General features: G+C 43.2%; 1 protein-coding gene across 6 annotated transcripts in view; it reads right to left on the bottom strand.

Moving 5' to 3' along the window:
• LOC122540598 (transmembrane protease serine 4-like) overlaps positions 1 to 25,983 on the bottom strand; it is a 58,235-nt gene that overhangs the window by 14,120 nt on the left and 18,132 nt on the right. For 4 of the 6 annotated variants that reach the window (XM_043676515.1, XM_043676516.1, XM_043676514.1 and 1 more), the window contains exons 2-6: positions 10,704 to 10,788; positions 8,227 to 8,337; positions 6,746 to 6,898; positions 6,521 to 6,650; positions 3,290 to 3,397 (exon numbers count right to left, since the gene is read on the bottom strand). In XM_043676515.1, the coding sequence (XP_043532450.1) occupies positions 3,290 to 3,397; positions 6,521 to 6,650; positions 6,746 to 6,898; positions 8,227 to 8,337; positions 10,704 to 10,788 (587 nt within the window). The remainder of the gene's footprint in view (positions 1 to 3,289; positions 3,398 to 6,520; positions 6,651 to 6,745; positions 6,899 to 8,226; positions 8,338 to 10,703; positions 10,789 to 25,983) is intronic. The other 2 variants (XM_043676519.1, XM_043676518.1) reach the window with 1 other exon arrangement.

Raw genomic sequence — 25,983 nt, 5'->3', positions numbered from 1 at the left:
CTGTTTCTCCCATCTGAAACTCAATCACCAGCGGGCAGAAACTTAAAGTTATTTACACAGAACCAGAGGCAATGAGGAAAAAAAAAACACTTTGTAATCCAATACAGCCAGGTTTGACAGAGTCATACAGCATGGGAGCATACTCTTTGGTCCAATGCATCCAAGGCAACCAGGTATTCAAAACTGATCGAGTCCTACGTGCCAGAATTTGGCCCATACCCCTCTATAAAAACATAGGAACATAAGAAACAGGAGGAGTAGGTCATCTAGCCCATCCAGCCTGCTCCACCATTCAATAAAATCATGGCTGATATTTTCATGGACTCAGCTCAACTTACCCGCCCACTCACCATAACCCTTAATTCCTTCATTGTTCAACATTTGTCTTAAAACAAAGATAGCCTCAATTCTTTCACTGGGCAGGGAATTCCACAGATTCACAACCCTCCGGTGAAGAGGTTCCTCCTCAACTCAGTCCTAAATCTGCTCCCCCTTATTTTTTCTTAAAACCAATCAACCTACCACTCTCCCATTTTGGATGCTTGAGCCAGATTTGAACCTGGGTCCTCAGAACATTACCAGAGTCACTGGACTAAAAGGCCAGTGACAATACCACTAGGCAATCAGCCCAGCCCCAACTTGGTGGCCCAGTGGTTAGCACTGCTGCCTCACAGCACCAGGGACCTAGGTCGATTCCTGCCTCAGGTAACTGTCTGTGTGGAGTTTGCACGTTCTCCCAGTGTCAGCGTGGGTTTCCTCCGGGTGCTCCGGTTTCCTCCCACTATCCAAAGATGTGCAGGTTAAGTGAATTGGTCACGCTAAATTTCCCAGTCAGGAGTGAAGAAGGGGAATGGGTCTGGGTGGGTTACTCTTCAGAGGGTTGATATGGACTTGTTGGGCCGAAGGGCCTGTTTCCATGCTGTAGGGAATCGAATCTATTTTGAATCTTTGCCCCCTAGTTCAAGTTTCACTCACCAGTGAAAATAACCTCCCCTCTAAACCCTTCCTATTCATTTAGCTACCCTGATGCCTTTTAAAATGTTGCAATTGTACCAGCCTCCACCATTTCCTCTGACAGCGCATTCCAAACACCAATGATCCTCTGCGTGAAAAAATTGCCCCTCCAGTCCCTTTCAAATCTTTCCCCTCTCACCTTAAACCTATGTCCTCTAGTTTTGAGCTCCCCTACCCTGGGAAACAGATCTTGATTATTCAACAATGAATCATGCCCCTCATGATTTTATAAACCTCTAAGGTGACCCCTCAGCCTCCGACACTCCAGAGAAAACAGCCCCAGCCTATTCAGCCTCTCCCTATAACTCAAACCCTCCAACCCTGGCAACACCCTTGTAAATCTTTTCTGAACCCTTTCAAGTTTAACAACATCTTTCTTAGAAGCACAAGGTAGGGGGAGTTGTTTCTATAAGAACTTTCCAAGAGGGAATTGGACAGATACTTGAAGACCAGAAACTGATAGAAGAAGGCTAAGATTCAAAACAGCTGCTCAAGGATTGCTCAAGAATGCTCTCAGTCTTTGCTGTGCTATTTTAAAGTTTTGATGTGAAATTTTCTACCTCTCTTGACGTTTCTCACAAATTAATCTGGCATCATTCTAAACTTCACATGGGTTGTTCCTCCATGATCCAACATTACAACGTATTCAAAAACAACTCAACGACCACATTCAGATGAAGCAAGTCACAGGACACCAGGGGAGAGAGCAATCGCACTACTGTAGTGCAGCAATGCTTCAGGGACCAGGGAACAAGCTGGGATTTCCAATCAGTGTCAAAAGTGTAGTGTTGGAAAAGCTTCTCCTGCTCCTCGGATGCTGCCTGACCTGCTGTGCTTTTCCCGCACCACAGTCTCCACTTTGATCTCCAGCATCTGCAGTCCTCACTTTCTCCTGGGATTTCCAATCAACTGGGGCTGCCCAAGGAACACTAATGAAACTTCTGAACACTGCTACAAGCAAATTCAGCAAAGTCAACAGGATATTTAAAGACATTGGGACTGCCTCACAGTGCAAGGGATCTGGGTTCGATTCCACCCCTTGGGCGATTGTGCAAATTCCACATGTTTCCCCTGTGTCTGGATGGGTTTCTTCCGGGTACCTCCCCACATCTGCACCCAGATGTGCAGGTTAGGTGGACTGGCCATGCTAAATTGCCCCATAATGTCCAGAGATGTGGGTGAGCCACAGTTAAAAACCCCATTTGGGGTTACGGGGTTTGGTGTGGGATGCTCTGAGGGAGAGTACAGGCTTGATGGGCCAAATGGCTTCTTTCTGCATTGTAGGTACCCTATGATTCTCTGAAATATTTTTGTTTTTTTTATTATAAAGATATCAGATAAAAGATCAGTTGGGCTAACAGTCAAGTGTTGTCCTGTCAGAAGACTGGTGAAGAATATTCTAGTTAGTATAGGAAGGCATTGCACTGACAACACACATACATGGGGTAACTGATGGCAGAAGTGTGATGCCAAGATAATTGAAAATAAAATAATACATACTATGGGGAAACCTGCAGGAATATGTTCAACCAGAGCTTTGGCAATATGAGACTGGACATTCTGGTTGGACAATGTAGATGCAGCTTTTGCCGTAGTGGAGTGTGCATTAATTTACCTGGGAGTGTCTCACTCCAAGACTGGGGATCTGACTATTTTGCCATTTCATTCTCAGTGTCAACCATGGGTGAGTGAACATTTTCACCCTCTCTCCAAATGGAAAAGAACAGTTGGAGTGTAACCAAACTTCTGAAGAAGAGGTTTTTCTTTTTGTTTACATAAACCAGCCAAGTGGCTTTCCCTTGTTACAAACATGATCAATTTCTCTCCACTTCTAAAGGAATGAGAACCAGACGGGTTCTACACAGGGAAACCAATCTCTCTCAGGTCAAAGGGAAAACTAGCACCATGCTCTTTACACAGTTCTACAAGTTCCTTCGAAGTCCCATCAGTACATGCCTGCAAGGTTCATGCCAGATCGAAATGATAATGGTTTGCTCCCAGAGTTAATAACTGTAGCACTAGTAACAATCATGTCTCCAGCACCTACATTCCCTAATCTGGATTTAATCCCGGAAATACGTCAAGGCAAATTCCATTTGTAAATCAGAAGCTAACACTGGAGAATCTAATGCACCTCAACAAAAAAAAACATCACCCACAAGCTTAAATGCCAAACCTAGCCCTGCTATAAACCACAGAGAATATAATCCCAGAGGAGTGATAAACTCACACTTCCTCTTCAACTATGCATCAGTTCATTGAGGATTGTACTCACCCTTCTATTAACACATTTTGAATGGAGGCAGGGTTGGTGACTTTGCTGAAGTCGACTATCTTGTGTAAGGGCCACAGTCCCTTGTCCACAGGACTACCCATAGGGCTACTGCAGAGTAATAACATTCTTTCATTAAAACCTTCCAACACGGTCCATACCTCACTGCTGTTAGAAACGACTTGCTGCATTTGCTCAACTCAGGATCCAGTTTGATGCGATCTGACAACGTGACTGACATCAGAATTCTTAAAAACTCAGCAACAGTGCACAGACTGCTTGGTGTTGCAGATCGTTGTTTTTTGAAAATTTACTTACAGGACATAGGCGTCACTGACTTGGCCAGTATTTATTGCCCATCTCTACTCCAGAGGGTTCAGGTGACTGAATTTCTACCGTCCTGCTGCCCAGTTTCTGTAGCCTTTCCTCCTAACTCAGTTTGCCCACGCTAGCTCTCAGCATGCAGTCACCTTCCCCAAGGTTAGGGGGTCTGTGGTGCCTATTATTGTAGGCTGTACCTGAAGAGAAGCCAGAGCAGCATTCGGTGCAACCTCCACTGACCTGCTTCATTTCTGATTGCACCCTCTATCCTTAAAGCTCAAGATCCTATGTGTCCCCTTTACTACTGCTGCACAAAGGAAGGTGGACTTAGACACCATGACCTCCATCATTGGGAAGGTAAGGATGCAGGTCCCCAATCCACTCCAGTTAGAACAGGGGTCAAACCCAGTTAGCACTAATTGGATCTACAATAGTCACCCAGCTGCACTATGAGAGTGATCAGGAATCTTTCCTGCCATTGTCATGTATTGGAGGGATTTACATGTTGATGCTCAACCTGTTTGGCCACATCAGGAGCTCACCTTTGGTGGTTGTCAACTCCTTGAGTAGGACTTGGACCCAGAGCTTCTTGCTCAGAGGCAGGGACACTACCCACTGCACAAGACCTCCTACTGTTACCATACATTGATGAATCAATCACTGATGTCTTTTGGCACAATGTCTTCAAACCTCTCGTGTCATGTCCTGTAAATCAATAAGTTACTCCATGACCTAACTATGAATGTACGTTAAACATCAGTCACTCATCATCAACTCTGCTCTACCCTGATCTTTTGATCAGCTGGATCCTGGTAGGAGGATCTCCCAGAGTGGGATCATTTGTAAAAAAAAAAATGCAAAGAGGTAACTTTTAAACCTTTCAGCTCAGATCAGCCTTCCTGCTCAAGTGGATGTTAACAATTCCATGGCATTTTGAAAAATACCTTCCATTCTCCTTTAGTGCCATTGGAGACTGTTAACTGTACGCCCATCCGCTTCATGAAATGAGATCATACTGAGGAAGACCTGCCTACTGTATTGGCCTGTCTAACATCACTGATCTTCAAAGCAACTCATTCTTTGAGGTGCTTCCAGATGTTAAGGCAAAGGACCATTCTCTAGATTCTGTTTTCAATCAAGAGCTGGACTCTAGGTTCTGAAAATGTCCTAGCAAATTGGAAAACCACCAATGCAACACCATTATCCAAGAAAGGAGAGAAACGCATAGGAAAGTTAACCTGACCTATCTCAATGTTAGAAGCTACTATAAAATACAGAGTAGCAGGACATTTTGAACATCATAATACAGTAATACTGAATCAATGTTGTTTTAAAAAAGGGAACAGGAGTTGTTGGAAAAATGCTCATCAGGACTGGCAGCATCTGTAGAGAGAAAGCAGAGTCAGCATTTCTCATCCCACCAGTTCTGAAGAAGGGTCACTGGACTAATTTGGATTTCTCTCTGCAAATACTGCCAGACCTGCGGCGTTTTCCAACAATTTCTACTTTCGTTTCTTATTTCCAATATCTGCAGTTCTTTCAGATTTTTGTCTGTGAAAGGGAACTTATTTTTGACAAATTTATTTGACAATGTAACAATGCAGGGTGGTTAAAACAGGAACCAGTGCAAGACGTAAATGTGGATTTCCAAAAGGCATGTGATAAGGTGCCACATCAAAAACGCCATGAGATGAGGAAGCAGTGGCATAGTAGTCACATCACTGAACGTCAGGCTAATACACTGGGGACATGGGTTTAAATGCCATAGTGAAATCTGAATTCAATAAAAATATATGGAATAAGAAGCTAGTCTAACAGCCACCATGAAACTCGTCATTAAAAATTCATCTGGTTTACTGGCATCCTTGAGGGAAAGAAATCTGTTATCTCCACTTGGTCTGGTCTATATGTGACTTGAGACAGACAGCAATGTGGTAGATTCTTAACTGCCCTCTGAAATGGCCCCTACTCAGTTCAAGGGGAAATTACTGTCAAACAATAATTACTGGCCCAGCCAATGATGCCCACATCACATGAACCAATTAGAAAGTCCATGTTGTTAGGGGTTACATTATTATGGTTTGAGGATTGGCTAACCAATAGGGTTGGGATAAATGGGTCATTCTTAGGTTAGTGAGCTGCAACTCAGGGAGAGACACAGGGATCAGTGCTGGGGCCTTGGCTATTTACCATTGATAGGAATGATGCAAATGAAGGGATAGTCGGTCAGTAGCCAAGCCTGATGATACAACTTCCAGCCTCATCTATTTTTGTGAGGAGGATACAAAGAGTCTGCAAAAGGTATGCAGATAGTGAAAGACTGAGAAAGAAAATCATGCCTCCGTTTTCGTCCATTCGTGTTCACATGCTCGATTATTTCTATACTTATACTACTATTTCAAACATATTTCAAATTTCAACGTTGCAGTTGTTGGTGAACTGTAAGGCCCCATAAATAGAAACAGGCTAAATGACAAAAAAAAACCACAAGTTGTTGGAAAAGCTCAGAAGGTCTGGCCGCATCTGTGAAGTGAAATCAGAGTTAACGTTTCATATCTAGTGACCCTCCTTCAGGACACTCCCTCAGTTAACTCTGATTTCTCTCCACAGATACTGCCAGACCTGCTAAGATTTGCCAGCAATTTCTATTTTCATTTCAGATTTCCAGTGTCCGCAGTGCTTTCGTTTTTTTTTTGTTAAAATATAAAAGATAATCGGTTTAAGGTGATGTTGGTTGGGGGACAAAGTCTGGGCCACATCAAAAATAACCACATCACCCTCCTCAAGCTTCTCCAAATAAAAATAAAGAGACAGCTCGGGGATTTTGTTAACATCCAGCTGAAAGGGCAGACATAAAACGTCTGAGCTGACAAGCATCAGGACAGAAGCAGACTGGAAGATGCTTTGCATTACTTAGAGTATCCCAGCTGCTTGCATGTTACTTCTGAGAGGCTGGGTCGCCAGTTGTCATAACAGATGCTCTTCCATTGCTGGGTTTCTGAATCCCTCACTTGCAGAATGGATTTAGATCCATAGATTCGCACTGGAGGGAAAAGAACGAACACAGGTTGTCACAGCTCTATTGAACATACAGCAATCTTGAGAAACACAGACAACACCAGCTGGCTCTTCGTTTACCTGGGAAAGGGTCTCGGAATGTGACGTTCATCACACACTCACGCTCATCTTCACCTTCAGAACAATCCAAGATTCCGTTGCATTGGGAATCACGAGGGATGAACTTAAAAGTTTTGGAACAGAAGTAATAATATTCATTGATGGCAACCTTCACTACAAAAAAAAGGGAGAGAATGGCACTGGTCACACATCAGTCAGCTGCCTCTTGGTTGTACTGAAGCTGCTGGTAAGACAACTCAAGGCTCCAGGGCAGCTTTGCCTACACAGTTAAAAATCACACAACATCAGGTTGTCGTCCAATAGGTTTAATTGGAAGCACTAGCTTTCGGAGCGCTGCTCCTTCATCAGGTGGTTGTGGAATATGAGATTGTAAACACAGAAGATATAGCAAAAGTGTCTTACAATTAAACCTATTGGACTATCACCTGGTGTTGTGTAGTTTTTAACATTGTACACCCCAGTCCAACACAGACATCTCCAAATCATTTTGCCTAACACAGCAGACTCGCAACAAAGATAACATCCCCATATCTTGCCTAAGCAATGATTCCTTACTGTGAACCTAAATAGTGAGCTCCGATGGGACACGTAAACAATGGGAAACTTTCCAGAGGATTCCCAGATTGGGAAGTATCCGAGTTGAGCTCAGTGTCAGTGAGATGATCAGAGCAACACGAGAAACAGATTCAGCACCTCTAGACTTGGGGTGGGGGTTTAAGGTTAGCCAAGATCCCTTTGTCCAGTGCTGCCCAATGATTACAAACAGGCACAAAAACACAGGAACTGAAACAAATCATTTCCCCTGGATATGGGAGAACTTTCCTGCGGGCAAAGTTCTGACCCTTGTTTTAGCATGTTTCAGACAAACAGCAGTGACAAATGGGACTGATTTTCTAAACACTTTGATTAAGCCCTCAGGACTGAACACATCAGCACGTCACACCGTCATAAGCAGCAAACGTGCAAGAAAGTTACAATAGCGCCTGGCTCAGTTTCCAAAAACATCTTCTCACGCAGGGGAACGGAAATCTGAACCCTCTGAGCTGGTGGGTCAACCGAAGAGTTCAAAAGCTATTTGGTGGGAAAAGGAATGGAGATGCAGATCAATTGTTATCTAATTAAATGGTGGAACAGGCTGCAAGGGATGAATGGCCTCCCACTACCCCTATGACTTGGCGACAGCAGCCATGACAGCTATCCTCAATATCCCCTGGCTGGTGTCGAGGGCTGGTTAAAGTTGGTTAAAACCCACTAGTCAGTGATGCCAATCCTGATCACTGACTGGGAAATGTGCCGAGTGTCAGTGAGGCAATAGGCCTGGATTAGATCAGGCTCTGTGCTGCCTCACGTAGCCAATAATCCTGGCTGTGGGCAAAATCAGAGGATCACAAACCAGCAATTGAAATAGCAAACTGCAGAAAATAAAAGGGCATGACGAGGAGGAGCATTTAATAACATTTTGAACGAGGAAGGGAACTTACCAAAATAAATGGCAACCACAAGAATTGCAATGACAGTAATGACCGAGAGTACAGTTATAATGGTCTTCCGCTTAGACATTTTGCATCTGCATGGAAATCTGGTAGATATTTCTAGAGATTGGAAAATATGTATTTATTAGTATGTGGACATTAAATTATCCCAACACCTACTGGCTATGAAGGAGGATGCTGTTTGGGTAAATTGGGTACAAATTATTTACAAGTTTGTGGAAACATGCAGGGAATTAAAATGTTCAAATGCTTTAAAGGAGGGAAAGTTATTGTGGATTTGTCCCATCCCAGGAAGAGGAGAGTTTAGGAGAGGAGCCAAAATTCCTACAGGATCTCCAAGAGCAGGAGGAGGAGAGCTGCACAGATCCAGAAAGGAATTTGAGATGAAAGACAAAAATGCATTCAGATAGTGCCTAATACAACCTCAGGATGTCCCGAACTGCTTTCCAGCCAATTAAAGGCTTTAAAAAAAAATAGTCACTGTTGAAAGGCAGGAACCTAGCAACCAACTTGCACACACAAAGTTCTCACATGCAGGAATATACTAATGACTAGACCATCCCTTTCAGTGATATTACTTAGGAAACAAACATTAGCCAGGCCACCAAGTGACACCAATAATTTCTTACATCTACCCAAGATGGCAAACAGACCCTTGGAATTTTTTCATCTCATCTCAAAGACTGTACACTTAGTGGGGTACTGTGATTCTCAACTAAGATTTCATCAAGGCTCTGAATTAGGACTTGAACTCACAACATGCTGAGTCAGACAGGAGTCCTATGACTGACAGGAGAGATTATAGATCCTGGCATGCTCACATGATGTGAAAATGACTCATTTATGTCTCCAGCAAGTCTCTTAACTCTTCTTGTGACGGTCTCATTTTATAAAACGAAAAACAATTATTAGGGTGTCAGATTTAGGGCTGAACCGAAATCTTCCAAGTGGAATGCTGAGCATCAACGTCACACATTCCTGGGATATCGTTAGTGGATGTCTAATTGCAACAATAGTCACACTCTCCTACTGTTTGCTAAAGGAATGATATTACCCTCTACCCATTTACTTCTCTGAAATGTTTCTCCCCTCCGACCAATAAAAACACATCTGGGTTCCAGTCTCTCTGATACCATTCAAAATGCAAATTTATTTTTACGCTGATTGTCTAATCAGCTATAATTACATCTTCACAAATCATTAACTATAGCAATGCAGAAAAGGTCATTAAAACAAACAAGTACTGGGGCTTATTTCTGGAAGGAAGAAATTTAAAGCAGACAAGTTACGCTAAATTTGTCTGAACCTTGGTTAGATCATTCTTAGAATAGCCAAACAGAAATATCTTTAAATAGAAATAGTGTAAAGAATATGGAGCTCATCAAGTGAAGTAACTGAGGGAAATTAGCCACATCTCAGAAAAGCTGGTTAACCACAAGAAGAAAATTGTGGATATGTTGATGAGGGGAAATAAGGATGGCATGGAAAGGATGGCATGGTGGGCTCAGTGGTTCGCACTGCTGCCTTCAATTCCCGTCTTGGGCAACTGTCTGTGTGGACTTTGCACATTTTCCCTGTTTCTGCGTGCGTTTCCTTCAGGTTTCCTCCCACAATCCAAAAGATGTGCAAGTTATGTGAATTGGCCATGCTAAATTACCCACAGTATTAGGTGCATTAGTCAGAGGGAAATGGGTCTGAGTGGGTTAGTCTTTGGTGCAGACTTGTTGGGCCAAATGGCCTGTTTCCACACTGTAGGGTATCACGCTATCAGCAGGGGTCCATGGAGCAGAATAGGGGTGACGTGGTGGTAATCTCACTAAATTAGAAACCCACAGGCCCCATCTAACACACCAGAGACATAGGTTCAAATCTCATCATGCAAACTGGCATAAATGAAAATACTAAATTTGGAGTTAAAATTTAGTTTAAATGGTAATGGTCTGTCGACTGACGCAATCAAAAAATGTCTGGTTCACACCTGCCCTTTCGGGAAGGAAATCTGCCATTTTAACTCAATCTGGCCTGTAACTGACTCCAGATCAACAGTAATATGCTTGGCTCTGGAATGACCCAGCAAGCTTTTCAGTTCAAGGGCAATCAGGAATGGGCAACATAGGTTAGCCTTGCCTGTGTGATCCTCATCTCATGAAAGAATAAGTTTTTTTAAAAAAGGCCATTTTTGCCACAAATCGAAACACCCGGTTATTTGGGCATGTCCTGCCTTCCCTCCACATCCCAGCAGTAATGCGTTCCCCATTCCCCACTCCTTTCTCTTCTGATCCAATTCCCAATGAGCAACCTTTCGACATCAGTTCAGCCTCAACTCCTTTATCAAAGCCAAAGCAAGAGCCCAAAGAATAAAGTCAACAGCTTCCCTCAAGAAGGGTAAAGCAAAATGGGTTTCAGGCCCCAACATGCCACCCATTAGCCCACAGGATCATAACATGAAGAGTTCGATTTTAAACCTGGATCCATTGGAATGGTTGGACTCGAAGGTTTGAGGCTAACAGACTCATCCGTCTCTTCCCTTGACGTCACACTCTCCCGTACCTGAAAAAAGGTATTCAAGAAGGACACAGTCAAAATGCTTTCTGGTGTCAAGAGTTGAAGATGATAAAAAGAAATCTGGGTGCAACAATGCCCTTGAGTTGAAGGAGTGCACTTATGCTACCACCATAACAGGAAGATCCTGGTGCCACGTAGTTACTAAATCTCCATCAGGCTGGTGGTGGAAGGTATATAATGGGCTCACGTTGGGTCACAGTCCCACAGCAGTTATTCTCCTCATTATCCCAGAGGTTCAGAGACAATTGCTGCGCCAGCGATCAGTGGCGCAGTCAACATGTCCGCAAACCAAAGCTTACTAGCCCCCAAAATCGGATGGGCAGAATGGCCCTGCAATTAACAAAACAGATTTCAACACAGATCAAAGCAAGATGGTGCATTTTGGTGAGCAAGCATAAGGAGGTCACATACTGCTGGGAAAACAAGTCTAAGTACTGTAGACAAGCAAACAGACTTCCCAACATAGATAGGCAAACCACAAAGTAGCAACACAGCTGTAAAATAAAACCCGTGTAAAAGCAAACAAACTAAAGGGATATAATTGAAAAGCAAAGTTACTGTAAACTTGTACATTGCAAAATAATTCGACAGATCACATGGAGTTCTTGTCTCCATATTATTTTAAAAAAAGGGATAGAGAGACACCAGACAAAATGCAATAAACAATTTACAAGTTTGCTACCAGATGCAAGCAGCTATAACATGGAAGTCCGAACAAGATGCGACTCTATTCTCCAGAAAAGAGAGAAGGCTAAGGGCTTCCCTATTACCATCTTGAGAATTCCAAAATGGTTTGAGAGGGCAGAGGACGAAGAGGTTTTTGTTGTGCGGTAAATGAAAGCTGCAACCAGAAATGTAAAGTCAGTAAAGTTCAGTCGGCTGGACGGCTGATTTGCAGAAGAAAAGGATACCAACACCATGCACTCAGCTCCCATATCAGCTGAGGTTACTATGAAAGACTCTCTTTCTCAATCTATCGCCTCACCGGAGGTACGTTGAGCCTCAGGTTAAACCAACACCACTCATTTCTCTCTCTCTCTAATGGTCTAGGAAGACTATGGCTACTTTATCTTCTTAAATGCTATGAGGAATCCAATAGAAACTCCTTTGACCAGAACATGATAAGAAGGTGGAACTCACAGATTGTTCAATACAATAGCAGTGCTGCCTTTAAGATGACGTGTAGTAAACATGAAAGAGAATGGAATGTAGAGCAGGTGAGACAAAGCTGATGTGGAGCACAAACACTGGGATGGACCAGCAATGTCACTAGGTCCATTTCAGTCTGAACATACTATGTATTTCACAAATTTCAAACAGGTGAACAGACAGCCAGGCTTTGTGTATGATTCCTGTGTGTATGAGGGTGTCTGGTGGTCTCCACAGCTTGAACTTTCCGCACACAGCATTGACAAGTTCAGTAATGACTCTTTTGCTCAGAGGCTGCCATCTACTCTATTAATGCCTCCTGTGGGCTGGATCATTGACAATACACAGTGTGAGGGTCTTGGTATGGCCAGAAAATCTCAAGAGGATCAGCAGTCCAAATCCCACAATAACCTGATCCAATAAATCTGGTCATTTGTAGACTGGCATCAGAAATAAAGAGACTGTGGAATCTGTTAGAGTGTTGTAAAAAAAAAGTCACTGGTCCTTCAGCCCAAAACAGCTTTCCTTCATAAGGGAAGAAAATTGCTGGAGGAACTCAGTAGGTCTGGCAGCTGTGGAGAAAGAAACCGAGTTAGTGTTTAGAATCACAACTTTTAGGGCGGCACTGCTGCTTCACAGCGCCAGAGACCTGGGTTCAATTCCCGCCTCAGGCGACTGTCTGTGTGGAATTTGCACATTCTCCCCGTGTCTGCGTGGGTTTCCTCCCACAGTCCAAAAATGTGCAGGTTAGGTGAACTGGCCAAGCTAAATTGCCCGTAGTGTTAGGTGAAGGGGTAAATGTAGGAGAATGGGTCTGGGTGGGTTACGCTTCGGCGGGTCGGTGTGGACTTGTTGGGCCGAAGGGCCTGTTTCCACATTGTAAGTAATCTAATCTTCAAATGCCATCCGCCCAGCTGAGTTGCCTTAGCACTTTCTCCTTTTATTTCTGATTTCCAGCATCTGCAGTATTTTGCTTTGATTGGAGAACTTTACTCAATCCTCCATGTAATTCTAATTCCACCCAATCTGCTCAAGTCACAGCGTCTTTTGAAATGGAGAAACCTGCTAATCCTACCTGTACAGGACAACTGAGAAGAGAGATTATACAACTCCGCCCCCAACAATTATTGTATCATGGCTCTGAAGGAGGGTGACTGGTCACAAAATGTTAATGCTGCTTTCTCTCCACCAGACCCGCTGAGATTTTCCAGCTGTTTCTGTTTTCATTTCACATTTCCAGCTCTTCAGTTTTTTAAATTATTGCACCTTCTCCGCCTCCCAGCTTCACGAGGCTAAAAATCACTGATTCTTACTTGCTGGGGAATAGCCAATGGAAGGTTAGGATTGAGACATCAATGAAAACTTCATCTGGATCAAATTTGTTCAATCCTCCCTCATGTCAGTCTCTGGTAACACCAGTCCCTGGAGTCAGTGAGGATGGGGGTGGGGGACAAAGGAGCAAAAAGAAGAGAAATCTGACAGTAGCTTCAGGAAACCTCTCCAAGTAAAATATTGAGCCAATCCATGTCAGGGTTATCACAGAGACTCTTGGGTGGTTTTATCTCAGCCACAATCCCCTAGTTACACCAATCTCCTCCTTGCTTGACATCGACACGAGTTCCTGTTCAGTGTTTTCACTGATTAACCTGTTTGGAAATGCTATGACATATCTCTGGAGCAGACAGGACCTGAACTCAGGCTTCCTGGTCCTGGGGTAGGGGCGCGTGGACTGCAGCAGTTCAAGAAGGCAGCTCACCACCACTTTTTTCAAAGGCAACTAGGGACTGACAATAACTGCTGGCCTGGTGAGCCATGCCCACGGCCCATAGATGCATAAAAAAGCCCACTGCACGGTAAGGGAGTCTTTCACACAAGCTCCTATTGCATGTTGAAGAATTAAAAACAGTCAGACATTCAGCCGCTCAAATCTGTTCCAAAAGATCACGAGGAACAAGGTCTTTTCCCCAGGATATAGGAGTCCAAAGGTAGATGGCATAGATTTAAAGGTGGCAGGGGAAAGATTTAAAAGGAACCTACGGGCAACTTTTTCACACAGAGGGTGGTGTGTTTATGGAATGAGCTGCCAGAGAAAGTGGTGGAGGCTGGTACAATTACAGTATTTAAAAGGCATCTGGATGGGTAGATGAAAAGGAAAGGTTTAGAGGGTTATGGGCCAAGTGCTGGCAAATGGGACTAGATTAATTTCAGATATCTGATCAGCATGGACGAGCTGGAGCAAAGGGTTTGTTTACATGCTATACAACCCTATGACTCTAATTAAATTACATCATAGCAGATCTGAATCATAACTCCATTTTCCTCACGCACATCCCACAAAAACGTATTCATTGCAATGTTGATAGTTTCAACTGAACTTCAGTCTGAGGTGTTTGCATTCAGGACATGTTAAATTTCAAACCCTTTATATGAAGGAGTGCTACCCAGTGCCAGCCCTGAATGACTGGGTTATACTTTTCAGGTAATGATGCTCCTTGTTCTGAACTCCCTCTTGTCACCTCTACCAACAAATGGAAATATAGTTTCTCCCTATTTATCAATTCCTTTTAAGTATCTTCAACATCTTAATTAGATCCCCCTTTAACCTTTTACATTTCTATTTTTAACCAAAACTCAGAGGCAAGCATAAGTGTTAAGAAACATTTCCTCACTCTCAGAGATCAAGTAAATGTTGTTAAAAAACACAAGGATATGGTGGGAATAGAGAATACATGGGGCTGGTCACTCAGAGGACAGGGATTCAAATTTTTTTTAAGAATTTGAAATCAGTTTTACAAAAATCTGAAATTTAATAAAACAGATATCAGTAAGAGTGACTGGAAAGCTATTAAATGGTGATTAAGAATCCAAAGAGGAGAGGAAATTTGCTGCTGTTACGTAGTCAAATGTAACCCCACATTAACAGACTAATATTTAACTGCCTTGTTAGCTCAGTTGGCTAGATAGGTGGCCTACAATACAGAGTGATCCCAATAGAGTGGGCTTAATTCCCATGCCAACGGAGATCCCACTTTCTCAAACGCTCCCCTCCCCTGAGGAATAATGATCTTGCAGCTACTCCTGGGATTGCAGGCTTAGTTAAAGATTTATTACAGTTTTTATTTCAAATTATTACAGTTATTATAATGTACCATACATAACTAGGAAAGGTGTGGAGAGGTATGGCCCAGGTGGGACTAGTTTAGTTTGGGTTTATGTTCAGCATGGACTGTTTGGATTGTTTCCATCCTATATGACTCTATGATACTGGTTGAACCACCATCAGAGGTGTCTCTAATGTGGGTGACTACAGGCCTACGGTCCGGCAAGACCATCGCGGCATTACCGACCTATGCCGGGACGTGCCGGGATGGGTACATGTACGGCGACCCGGCCAGGGGTACACGTACACACACACACACACACACACGTACACACACACGTACGTACACACACACGTACGTACACACACACACGTACACACACAAAAGAGTGTTGTTCTCATGCCTAGTCTCCACAACTGGTCCGAATGGAATGACTGCTGAATGGGTTGCCTTGGGTGAACCTTGCTCTGCACACCCACCCACAGTGCCATTGGGTCTTAAACCCATTTCTTGAACAAAACAACAGTGTAAACACAACTCACAATAAGCTACAATGACTTGTTTCTAAGCTGTGCAACTACTTCCACACTCCTTGGTTTACAGTAGACCTTACCTATTTCCATACACAATTCAAATCAAAACAAAGATAAAAAGATGAGGCTTTTACAACTGCTTTATCCAGAGAATGTGTCTTACTCCAGCAAGGTCTCAAATCTCCAGCATCTACATACTTTACTTGCTTCAAATTTTCTTTGTTCCAATCCTACTCTGGCACACACTCTTCCAGGACATGGACGGCTGTATCTGTGCCATTTCCTGTTGTTGCTCCGAACTGGAAAATTTCATTGGCTTTACTTCTCAACTTCACATGGTCCATCGCCAACTCTTCCCTTCTACTCAACCTCTGTCTCCACTTCTGAGATTATTTACTAATATTCGCTATAAATCCATGACTACACTCCCTAACATGCACTAACCGCAAGAATTGGTTGTATTCTCCCAGATCTCTCCAGCTCAGTCACATCTCTCATGTTGATGCAACCTCTCACAACAGTGTTTCGGAGATGTCTGCCTTTCTTCTCAGGACGACTGCCTCAATCATGACTGACAGGGCCCTTGATCAGATCTGCCCCATGTCACGGCACATTTGCTCTCACCTTTCCCCCTCGCTCCTAATCCAAGATAGGATTCTCCAAGCCCTCACCTTCCACCACAGTATTCAATTAATACCACTACTTCCAACATGCCCCCCACCTCCAACATGATTCCAATACCAAGAACCATCTTCCTGACTCCAACTCCTGTCAGCATTCCAGGGGGACACTTTCCTCCACAAATCCCTTGTCCATTTCTCAAGTTCTCTCAGTACTCTCACCCTTTCCTTGGCACTACTCGGAGGTGCAACATCTGCCTGTTTTTGTTTTAAAAAATGGTCTCTCTCTGGTCACTGTCCAAAGACACAAACAGAGATATGCAGCACCTCTTCAATTTAGAATACAGTATTCCCACCCTCACAACACTGTCCCCTCTGAAACAAGGCAGCTGGCAGCTTGTTGGCTTTGTGGAACATCTCCTTCCATTCCAGGGGTGGGTCCCTGAGTTTTGTGTCACCTATTAATTTAATTCTGTGACCCGTACAGAGCTCCCCGCCCTAGGCCCACTGATTTATCCCAGTAAGGTTCGAGATAAGCTTGAAGAATAGCACCTTATCTTTTGATTAAGCACAACACAGCATTTCAGACAATAGCAATTTCAAGAATTTCAGATTGTAAATCTCTGCATCCATTTTGTTTCATTTCTCTTTGAGAGTTTCAGTTTCACTGTTTTATTTCAGATGAAAGTGCAGGGTGACAGGGACTGGATGGGATGCTCTTCGAATGGTCAATGGGTCAAATGGTTTGCTTCCACACTGCAGGGATTCTAGATGGGATGGGTTTGTAGTTTAACAAAACAAGTCATTTGCAAATGAGACAAGCACTGTGCTCCAGATTTATAAACTGGATTTAAAGTCTCCCCCAGCTGTTAAAGTGTAGACACAGGCTCTGGAATATGATTGCAGTGAAATTACCCACTCAATGAAGGCATCTAGATGGGTACATGAATGATATGGGCTGGGTGCTGGCAGGTGGGACTAGATTGGGGTGGGATATCTGGTCAACAGGGACGAGTTGGACTGAAGGGTCTGTACATCTCTATGACTCTATGGTGAATAGTCAGTCAGAGGTGTGTTGTGGGGATAGGATTGAGGGCAAGGTGTTGTGTTCAAATCAGCCAGAGTTGAATGATGTTCCACTGTCTCTCTCTGTCAGGTGACTGAAACATATTGTGATGGTTTTTCTCATTCCCCAAGATGGGTTAACAAACACAGCCAAAATGACTATTCAAAATAAAGGCAGTCCCCAGAATTCCATAAAGTCAAGGGCAGAACACTCTCATTCCCAAAAGAAAAAATGAACAGGCATTAAAAATAGAAAACCCTACCTCACTACCTGAGCACTGCTTCATAAGAATTAAGGAGATTGGGTCATTCAGCCCATCTTAGATCATGGTTGATCCGATTGTGGCTTCAACACTTTCTTCTCCGTCCTCCATAATCTTGAATCCCATTTGTTGATCAAAAATCTGTCCAACTCTGCCTTGAATATATTCAATGACCCTGCCCCCAGTGAGCAGTGGAGGCTAAAATTCCAAACACTAAATACCATCAGAGAAAGGATTTATCCTCATCTCAGTTTTAAACTGTGCCACACCCAATTGTTCTAGACTGTCCAAGGAGAAGGACTATCTTCTCAGTATCCACCCTGTCAGGTTCCTTGAAGATTCTTCAATAAGAAATACCTGGGGTGGCACGTTGGCTCAGTGGTTAGCAATGTTGCCTCACAGTACCAGGGTCCTGGTTTTGATTCCCACCTCGGATGACTGTGTGGAGTTTGCACATTCTCCCCGTGTCTGTGTGAGTTTCCTCCCATAATCCAAAGATATGCAGGTTAGGTTAATTGGCCATGCTAAATTGCCCATAGTGTTAGGTATATTAGTCAGGGGTAAATATAGGGGAATGGGTTCGGGTGGGTTGCTGTTCAGAGGGTCAGTGTGGACTTGTTGGGCCGAAGGGAGTGTTTTGATACTATAGGAAATCTAATCTAAAACTTCTAACTTTCAAATTATACAAGCCCAACCTGTTCAATTTTTATTTTTAAGATAAGCCCGTGGGGCAGCCTCACAGTGCCAGGGACTCACGTTCAATTCCACACTCGGGTGACTGTCTGTGTGGAGTTTGCACATTCACAGCTATTACAAGGGGGCATAGCTTTAAATTAAGGGGGGGTAGGTATAGGACAGATGTTAGGGGTAGGTTCTTTACTCAGCGAGTCGTGAGTTCATGGAATGCCCTGCCAGTAGCAGTGGTGGACTCTCCCTCATTATGGGCATTTAAGCGGGCATTGAATAGGCATATGGAGGATAGTGGGCTAGTGTAGGTTAGGTGGGCTTGGATCGGCGCAACATCGAGGGCCAAAGGGCCTGTACTGCGCTGTATTCTTCTATGCTCTATGTTCTCCGTGTCTACATGGGTTTCCTCCAGGTGATCCAGTTTCCTGACACAATCCAAAGATGTACAGGTTAGGTGGATTGGTCATGTTAAATTGCCCATAGTGTCCAGTGATGTGTGGACTGGGTGGATTAGCCAGGGGAAATGCAGGGTTACAAGGATAGGGTAGGTAGGCTGGGTCCGGGTGGGCTGCTGGTCAGAGGGTCAATATGGACTTGATGGGTTGAATGGTCTGCTTCCACACTGTGAGGATCCCATGATTCTTTGATTATCCCAGGTATCAGCTGAGTAAGCGATCTTGCTGAGGATGTACACAGGTTATTGAAGGCAACAGGATAGGTGGTTAGGGGTTTAATGTGGGATACTGGTGTTCATTAGTCAAGGTATTGAATACCAGAGCTGGGAGATTACAATGGAGCTGTATAGGACACAGCCAGTCCACAGCTGGAGTACGGTATGTAATTCTGGGTTATCACACTAAAGGAAGGATGTAACATATAGGGGTTAAAAATCACAACACCAGGTTATAGGCCAACAGGTTTAATTGGAAGCACACTAGTTTTCAGAGCGCCGCTCATCCAAAAGCTAGTGTGCTTCCAATTAAACCTGGTGTTGTGTGATTTTTAACTTTGTACACCCCAGTCCAACACCGGCATCTCCGCATCATAACGCTTAGGAGAGTATGCAGGGGAGATTTATCAGGATGCTGCCTGGCCTGAAACTATTCTATTATGAATGTAAACTCGATAGACTGAAGGCTGAAGGGGGATTCCTGATTGAAGTCCACAAATTTTGAAGGGCTTTGATAGGGTTGCTAGGAAGAAGCTTCTCTCGTTAGAGGTGGTCAATTACCGGGAGGAAAGATTTAAGGGAGGAAGCAGGACGTTTAGAGGGGATTTAAGGATTGTTTCTTTTCCACCCAGGGGGTGGTGGGTACCTGGAACTAACTGCCTCAAAAGGGCAATCAAGGCAGGAAACATCACAACATTAAAAGAATTATTTAGGTGAGCACTTGAAATGCCATGGAAAGGCTATGGAAATAAATGCTGGGCAGTGAGGTTAGAATAGATACAAAATAGAATAGTTGCTGGATGGCTAGCTATTGTGATAGTCTAAAACTCAAAACCTTCTCTATACTGCTTCTATACAACGGTATCACAAGTAGATCAAAATTGCACACAACACTGCAGCTGCAGTTTCACTGAGATCTTGTAAATTTGCAGCAGAATTTCCCTGCACTCAATTTCTTTTGCAATAAGCACCAATATTTCAGTAACTTTGGGTGTAGAAGGTTGCCAAGAAACTGCTAACGCAGTGCACAGAAGACGGACAACAACTGATCCATTTCAACATTACACCAACTGCATTTTCACAAATGAAAACAAATATTTTAGGATCGAGAAACATTTTGGAGTGCCCAAAGAGCTATCAGTATGAACAGAGCAAGACAGATCAAAGTGGTCTAATGATCTAAAGTTTCAGGTAACCTCAATGAGGACTCACCTGGGCCACACAAATGACTGGGATCGCACTGACCTGGGCTCACAGCATTATTGTTCCACATGACTTCTATTCCTACAGTTTTCTCCCTCCTTCTGTTCCTGAATCCTTTTCATATATTCGAGAAACCTTTGGGGAACTTCGCACACTTTCCTGATGAGAACAGTAAACCTTGTCCAATTTATTCTCAATGCTGCCCAGTCCACCTGTGAATCATAGTTCGTTGATCCTCAAACCCCAAAGCTCCCATATTACAAATGCAACACCCTCACTCTATTGAGCGAGAAACTCATTGTAATTGCTTTATTCATTCTGAGTAATGTAACCTGCAAGTTTACACCCCCGAACCTTCACTTCCTCGAACAACCTGCAGTCTCATAAAATGTTACCTGATCATTACTCATGTGATTTATTGTCACATTTAGAATTACTTCCACTGTTTAGGAATTGGTGCATTAGAGACTTACACAAACTAGTATATCAATTATCCAAATACTACGCATATAGAAAACCATTTGAAGTCCCTCACATATCCATATTGATTTAAAGAAAAACATTGACATGATAAAGACTTCACAACAGACCAATCACATTTCTGGCTGCTTACAACATAGGAATGATTGTAAATCTGCAGGATATCTGAAAGTTACTGTTGATGTGGAGATGCTGGTGTTGGACTGGGGTGGACAAAGTTAAAAATCACACCACCAGGTTATAGTCCAACAGGTTTAATTGGAAGCACTAGCTTTCGGAGCATTGCCCTTTTGAGAAAGAGGAGGAAGAGGAGGGTGGGGTCAGAGGAGGGGAGAAGTCTGAAATCTGAAACAACAATCAACTGTTGGAGAAACTCAGCAGGTCTGGCAGTGTCTGTGGAGAGAGAAGCACAGCTAATATTTCAAGTCCAGTGAGTCTTTGTCAGAACAGTGATTGCCATGATCATGAAGTTACTCCACTGGAGAAGGAAACCAACTGCTGGCTATACCAACACACAAGAACTCCAGGACTTTGATCAATATGCTCTGGATTGAGCTAAACCCTCCACAGTCAGCTGCACTGCTTTCCAATGCCCCCTCAGCAGGATAAACACCAATGAGGTCAGTGGTGGGAAAGATGCTGGAGTCAATTATAAAAGATGAAATTACGACTCATTTGGATAGCAGTAACAGGATAGGTCAGAGTCAGCATGGATTTACGAAGAGAAAATCATGCTTGACTAATCTTCTAGAATTTTTTGAGGATGTAGCTATGGAGATGGACAAGGGAGAGCCAGTGGATGTAGTGTACCTGGACTTTCAGAAAGCCATTGATAAAGTCCCACATAGGAGATTAGTGAGCAAAATTAGGCTACATGGTATTGGGGGCAAAATACTGACTTGGATTGAAAATCGGCTGGCTGACAGGAAGCAAAGAGCAGTGATAAACAGCTCCCTTTCGGAATGGCAGGCGATGACCAGTGGGGTACCACAAGATTCGGTGCTGGGACCGCAGCTGTTTACAATACACATCAATGATATAGATGAAGGCATGAAAAGTAATATTAGCAAATCTGCTGATGACACAAAGCTGGGTGGCAGGGTGAAATGTGAGGAGGATGTTATGAGAATACAGGGTGACTTGGACAGGCTAGGTGAGTAAACAGATGCATGACAGATGCAGTTTAATGTGGAAAAATGTGTGGTTATCCACTTTGGTGGCAAGAACAGGAAAGCAGATTACTATCTAAATGGAGTCAAGTTAGGCAAAGGGGAAGTACAACGAGATCTAGGTGTTCTTGTACACCAGTCAATGAAGGTAAGCATGCAGGTACAGCAGGCAGTGAAGAAAGCTAATGACATGCTGGCTTTCATAACAAGAGGACTTGAGTGTAGAAGCAAAGAGGTCCTTCTGCAGTTGTACAGGGCCCTGGTGAGATCACACCTGGAGTATTTTGTGCAGTTTTGGTCTCCAAATTTGAGGAAGGACATTCTGGCTGTTGAGAGAGTGCAGCATAGGTTCACGAGGTCAATTCCCAGAATGGCGGGACTATCACATGTTGAAAGATTGGAGCGACTGGGCTTGTATACACTTGAGTTTAGAAGGATGAGAGGGGATCTGATTAATAATCTTATACATCTCAAAGGATTGGACACTCGAGGCAGGAAGCATGTTTCCGCTGATGGGTGAGTCCAGAACCAGAGGACACAGTTTAAAAATAAGGGGTAGGCCATTTAGAACAGAGTTGAGGAGAAACGTCTTCACCCAGAGAGTGGTGGGTGTGTGGAAAGCTCTTCCCCAGATAGCAGTGGAGGCCTAGTCTCTGGATACTTTCAAGAAAGAGATGGATAGAGCTCTTGAAGATAGTGGAATCAAGGGTTATGGGGATAAGGCAGGAACAGGATACTGATTGTGGATGATCAGCCATGATCATAATGAATGGTGGTGCTGGCTCGAAGGGCCGAATGGCGTACTTCTGCATCTATTGTCTATTGATGGACAAGAAACAAATTCAGAAAGAACACTTGCATAATTGACTTGAAGAATGAAGTGTTGGATTTTTTGCTCATTCCTAATTGTCGTATCAGCAGAAACACAACATGACACAGCACTGGAGGCCATTCAGCTCAAATTAGTATATTTTAGAATTAGATATTATTGTCCAGTGTACACACGAATACAGTGAAAACTGAACAATGTCACCATTCTCTAGCACCATCTTGGTTACAAAACTAAAATTAAAAAAAACAGACAAAATTTTTTAAAAGTCCAAAAGGTAAGAAAAATTCCAAATATTAAAGCTTTATCTCCACAAAATGTGTTTGGAATACTCAGCCACCAATGTAGGTATTCGGGGCTAGTCACAGTCTGGAATCTCACTCAGCTGTGAGTCTCTCGTTTCACCTGTACCAATTCTTTGAAAGACCCACTGAACTGATCCCACTTCCCAGCCCTTTCCCCATAGACTTGTAAATTTCTCCAAGTGTATATCCAATTCCCTTGCAAAAGTTATCAGCATCTGTTTCAGGAAGCACATTGTTGATCAACATAACTCCCTGTAAAAATTCTCATGTTGCTCCTGTCCTATTCATTGACCCTTCCACCTTTGAATTATTGCCAAACAAAATGCAAATTGGCGGTGGAATTTGATCACAAAGTGAATTACACCTAAAACCTTTGTCTTGATCTTTAGATTCTCACCCTCTGATTGTAGCAGCAGTTATCAAATTGAGTTGTGTCTAGATTTTTAACCATTGTGCTCAGACATTTTATTACATGCATCTGGGAGCAGATGGGATTTGGAACCAATCTGCTGGCACAGTCATAGAGGAGGACAGACCCTTCGGTCCAACTCATCCATGCCAACCAGACATCCAAACCTATCCAGTCCCATTTGCCAGCACTTGGCCCATATCCCTCTAAACCCTTCCTATTCATATGCCCATCCAGATGCCTTTTCAATACTGTCATTGTACCTGCCTCCACCACTTCATCTGGCAATTGATCCATACATACACCACCCTCTACGTGAGAAAGTTACCCTTCAGGTTCCTTTTAAACTCCCCCCCTCACCTCAAGCATTTGCCATCTATAACTTTGGACACCCCTACCCTGGAGAAAAGAGCTTTACTATATATCCTATCCATGCCCATCATGGTTTTATAAATCTCTATAAGGTCATCCTTCAGCCCCTGACGCTCCAGAGAAAATAGCCCTAGCCTATTCAGCATCTCCCTGTTGCTCAAATCCTCCAACCCTAGCAACATCCTTGTAAATCTTTTCTGAACACTTTCAAGTTTAACAACATCCTTCCAATAGCAAGGAGGCCAGAGGTAGGGACGCTACCATTGCACCACAAGAGCCCTTTGTTGTGGTGATCTTTTACACCAGCTAAATCATCTCCCATTCACCAAACTGTGGCAAAAAAAAATTGCAATATTCTACTTGTCCAGGAAGACTGGTTAAAAGGCTCATGTATGTCTTAGCTGCACATGTACCAGTTCACAAGTTGTAAGTGGTGCGTCATATCAAAAGTACATGTTTGTTCAAACTAATTATTGTATACCAATGAGATTTACAAATATCAGTATATTTTAAGCAATTTTCAGTAAAGCTATTTCCACTCAAACATTCATTTTTAACCACAATCCATAAAACTGATTTCAACTTAAAATAGACCAGGGAAAATTATCTAAATGGAAATTTACAAAAGACAAGTTACAATTTATTACCCTACTGATCTACTCTGCTTCAAGCATTTCAAGTTTCTAATTATGCAAATAGTCATACAAACTCAATACTGAACAGGTTAATTCTGTATATTAATCTCAGTGCCATTTCGTGATTGCACCTCATACAGGAAGTTCATTTTGCTAAATTTCCCAGTATTTTCCCTCCACACTCCTACTCAGGAGAGGGGAGACCGTGACACTTTTGCAACAGCAAAACAACACTACCCTCGAAGCCTCATGCCCTCCAGGATTGACCCTAGTGTGCCTCCAGGGATTGAAGATTAACCTCGGGATTCTGCTTGGAATGTTTTTTGCCTTGTTTTCGATTAAAAGGGCTTTATTCATCATTCATTTTCTTTGAACACCTCATTTATAGCTCATGGAATAAAATGGACAGTATCCTCATGAAGACAAAAATTGGCTCAGTGACAGGAAAGTGGGTGGTATGTTTTCTTTGGGGATGGGGTTACAGTGATGCGCCCCAGGGATGTGTTTTCAGACCCCTGCACTTCCTGATGTGCATTACTGATTTACGCTCTGGTGTACAGGGCACAATTGCAAAATTTGTTGGTGAAACAAAAGCTTGCATAGGATTATGAACTGTGAGGAGAAGCATGGAAAACTCCAAAAAAGGTCAAAGTGCTTCAAATTAAAAAAGGTAATTACATTTAAGCAGGAAAGTATGAAGAGAATTACTTTGGTCTGAAGAACACAGAGACAACATACAAAAATATATAACTCAAAATGCGGCTGGGGAGGAGGGGTGGCACCCAGGAGCAGGCAGAGGGTGACAAGACAGGTTGGAGGTAATGGTTATTAAAGCTTATAGCGTGCTGGGAGTGATCAACAAGGGGGCAGAGCACAAAATGATTCAAGCCTCACCTCGCAGGATTGTGGCCAACGCGGAGGATCACACTTTAAGAAAAGCGTTGGACAGGGTACAGGCAAGATTCACAGGAATCTTGTGAATGTGAAATTTTAGTTGCGCAGACAGATTGGAGACTGCTCTCCTTGGAGATTAGAAGATCGAAAGGAGATCTGATCGAGGAGGTCAAATCATAAGGGGTCTGGACTGAGTCAATAGGGAAAACCTGTTCCAATTAATGGAAGGGTAGAGAACTAGGCAGCACAGACTTCCAGTAATAGATTAAAAAGAAGCAATGGAAATAGGAGGAGAAACCTTCTCACACAGAATGCATTGCCTGAGAGTAAAGTGGCAGCAGATTCAAGTGAGATATCCAAGAGGCAATTGGATTGTCATCTGAAAAATAATAATTTGCAGGGTATAGGGAAAAGACATAATGCAAAAAAAAACCAACAGGGAGAAAGGAAAGGGAATGGCACAAGGTGAACTGCAGCTGTGGAGGGCCAGCACAGACAACAGGTTGAATGGCCTTCTCCTGTGACTTTCTCAGATTGTATTGGTTCTAAAAATACTGGAGATGAGGACAAAAGACCCACCCAGTAACACGGCAAAAGTGAGTGCTGCAGATGCTGGAAATCAGAGTCTAGATCAGAGTGGTGCTGGAAAAGCACAGCAGGTCAGGCAGCATCCGAGGAGCAGGAAAATAAAAAAAAAATAAAAATCGATGTTTTGGGCAAAAGCCCTTCACATTCCTGATGAAGGGCTTTTGCCTGAAATGTTGATTTTCCTGCTCCTCTGATGCTGCCTGACCTG

Source organism: Chiloscyllium plagiosum, chromosome 35 (assembly GCF_004010195.1).
Source record: "Chiloscyllium plagiosum isolate BGI_BamShark_2017 chromosome 35, ASM401019v2, whole genome shotgun sequence".
In the NCBI taxonomy this organism is placed as follows: Eukaryota; Metazoa; Chordata; class Chondrichthyes; order Orectolobiformes; family Hemiscylliidae; genus Chiloscyllium; species Chiloscyllium plagiosum.
Note: the sequence above shows the minus strand (reverse complement) of the source record. Positions and strands in the feature narration are given on the sequence as shown.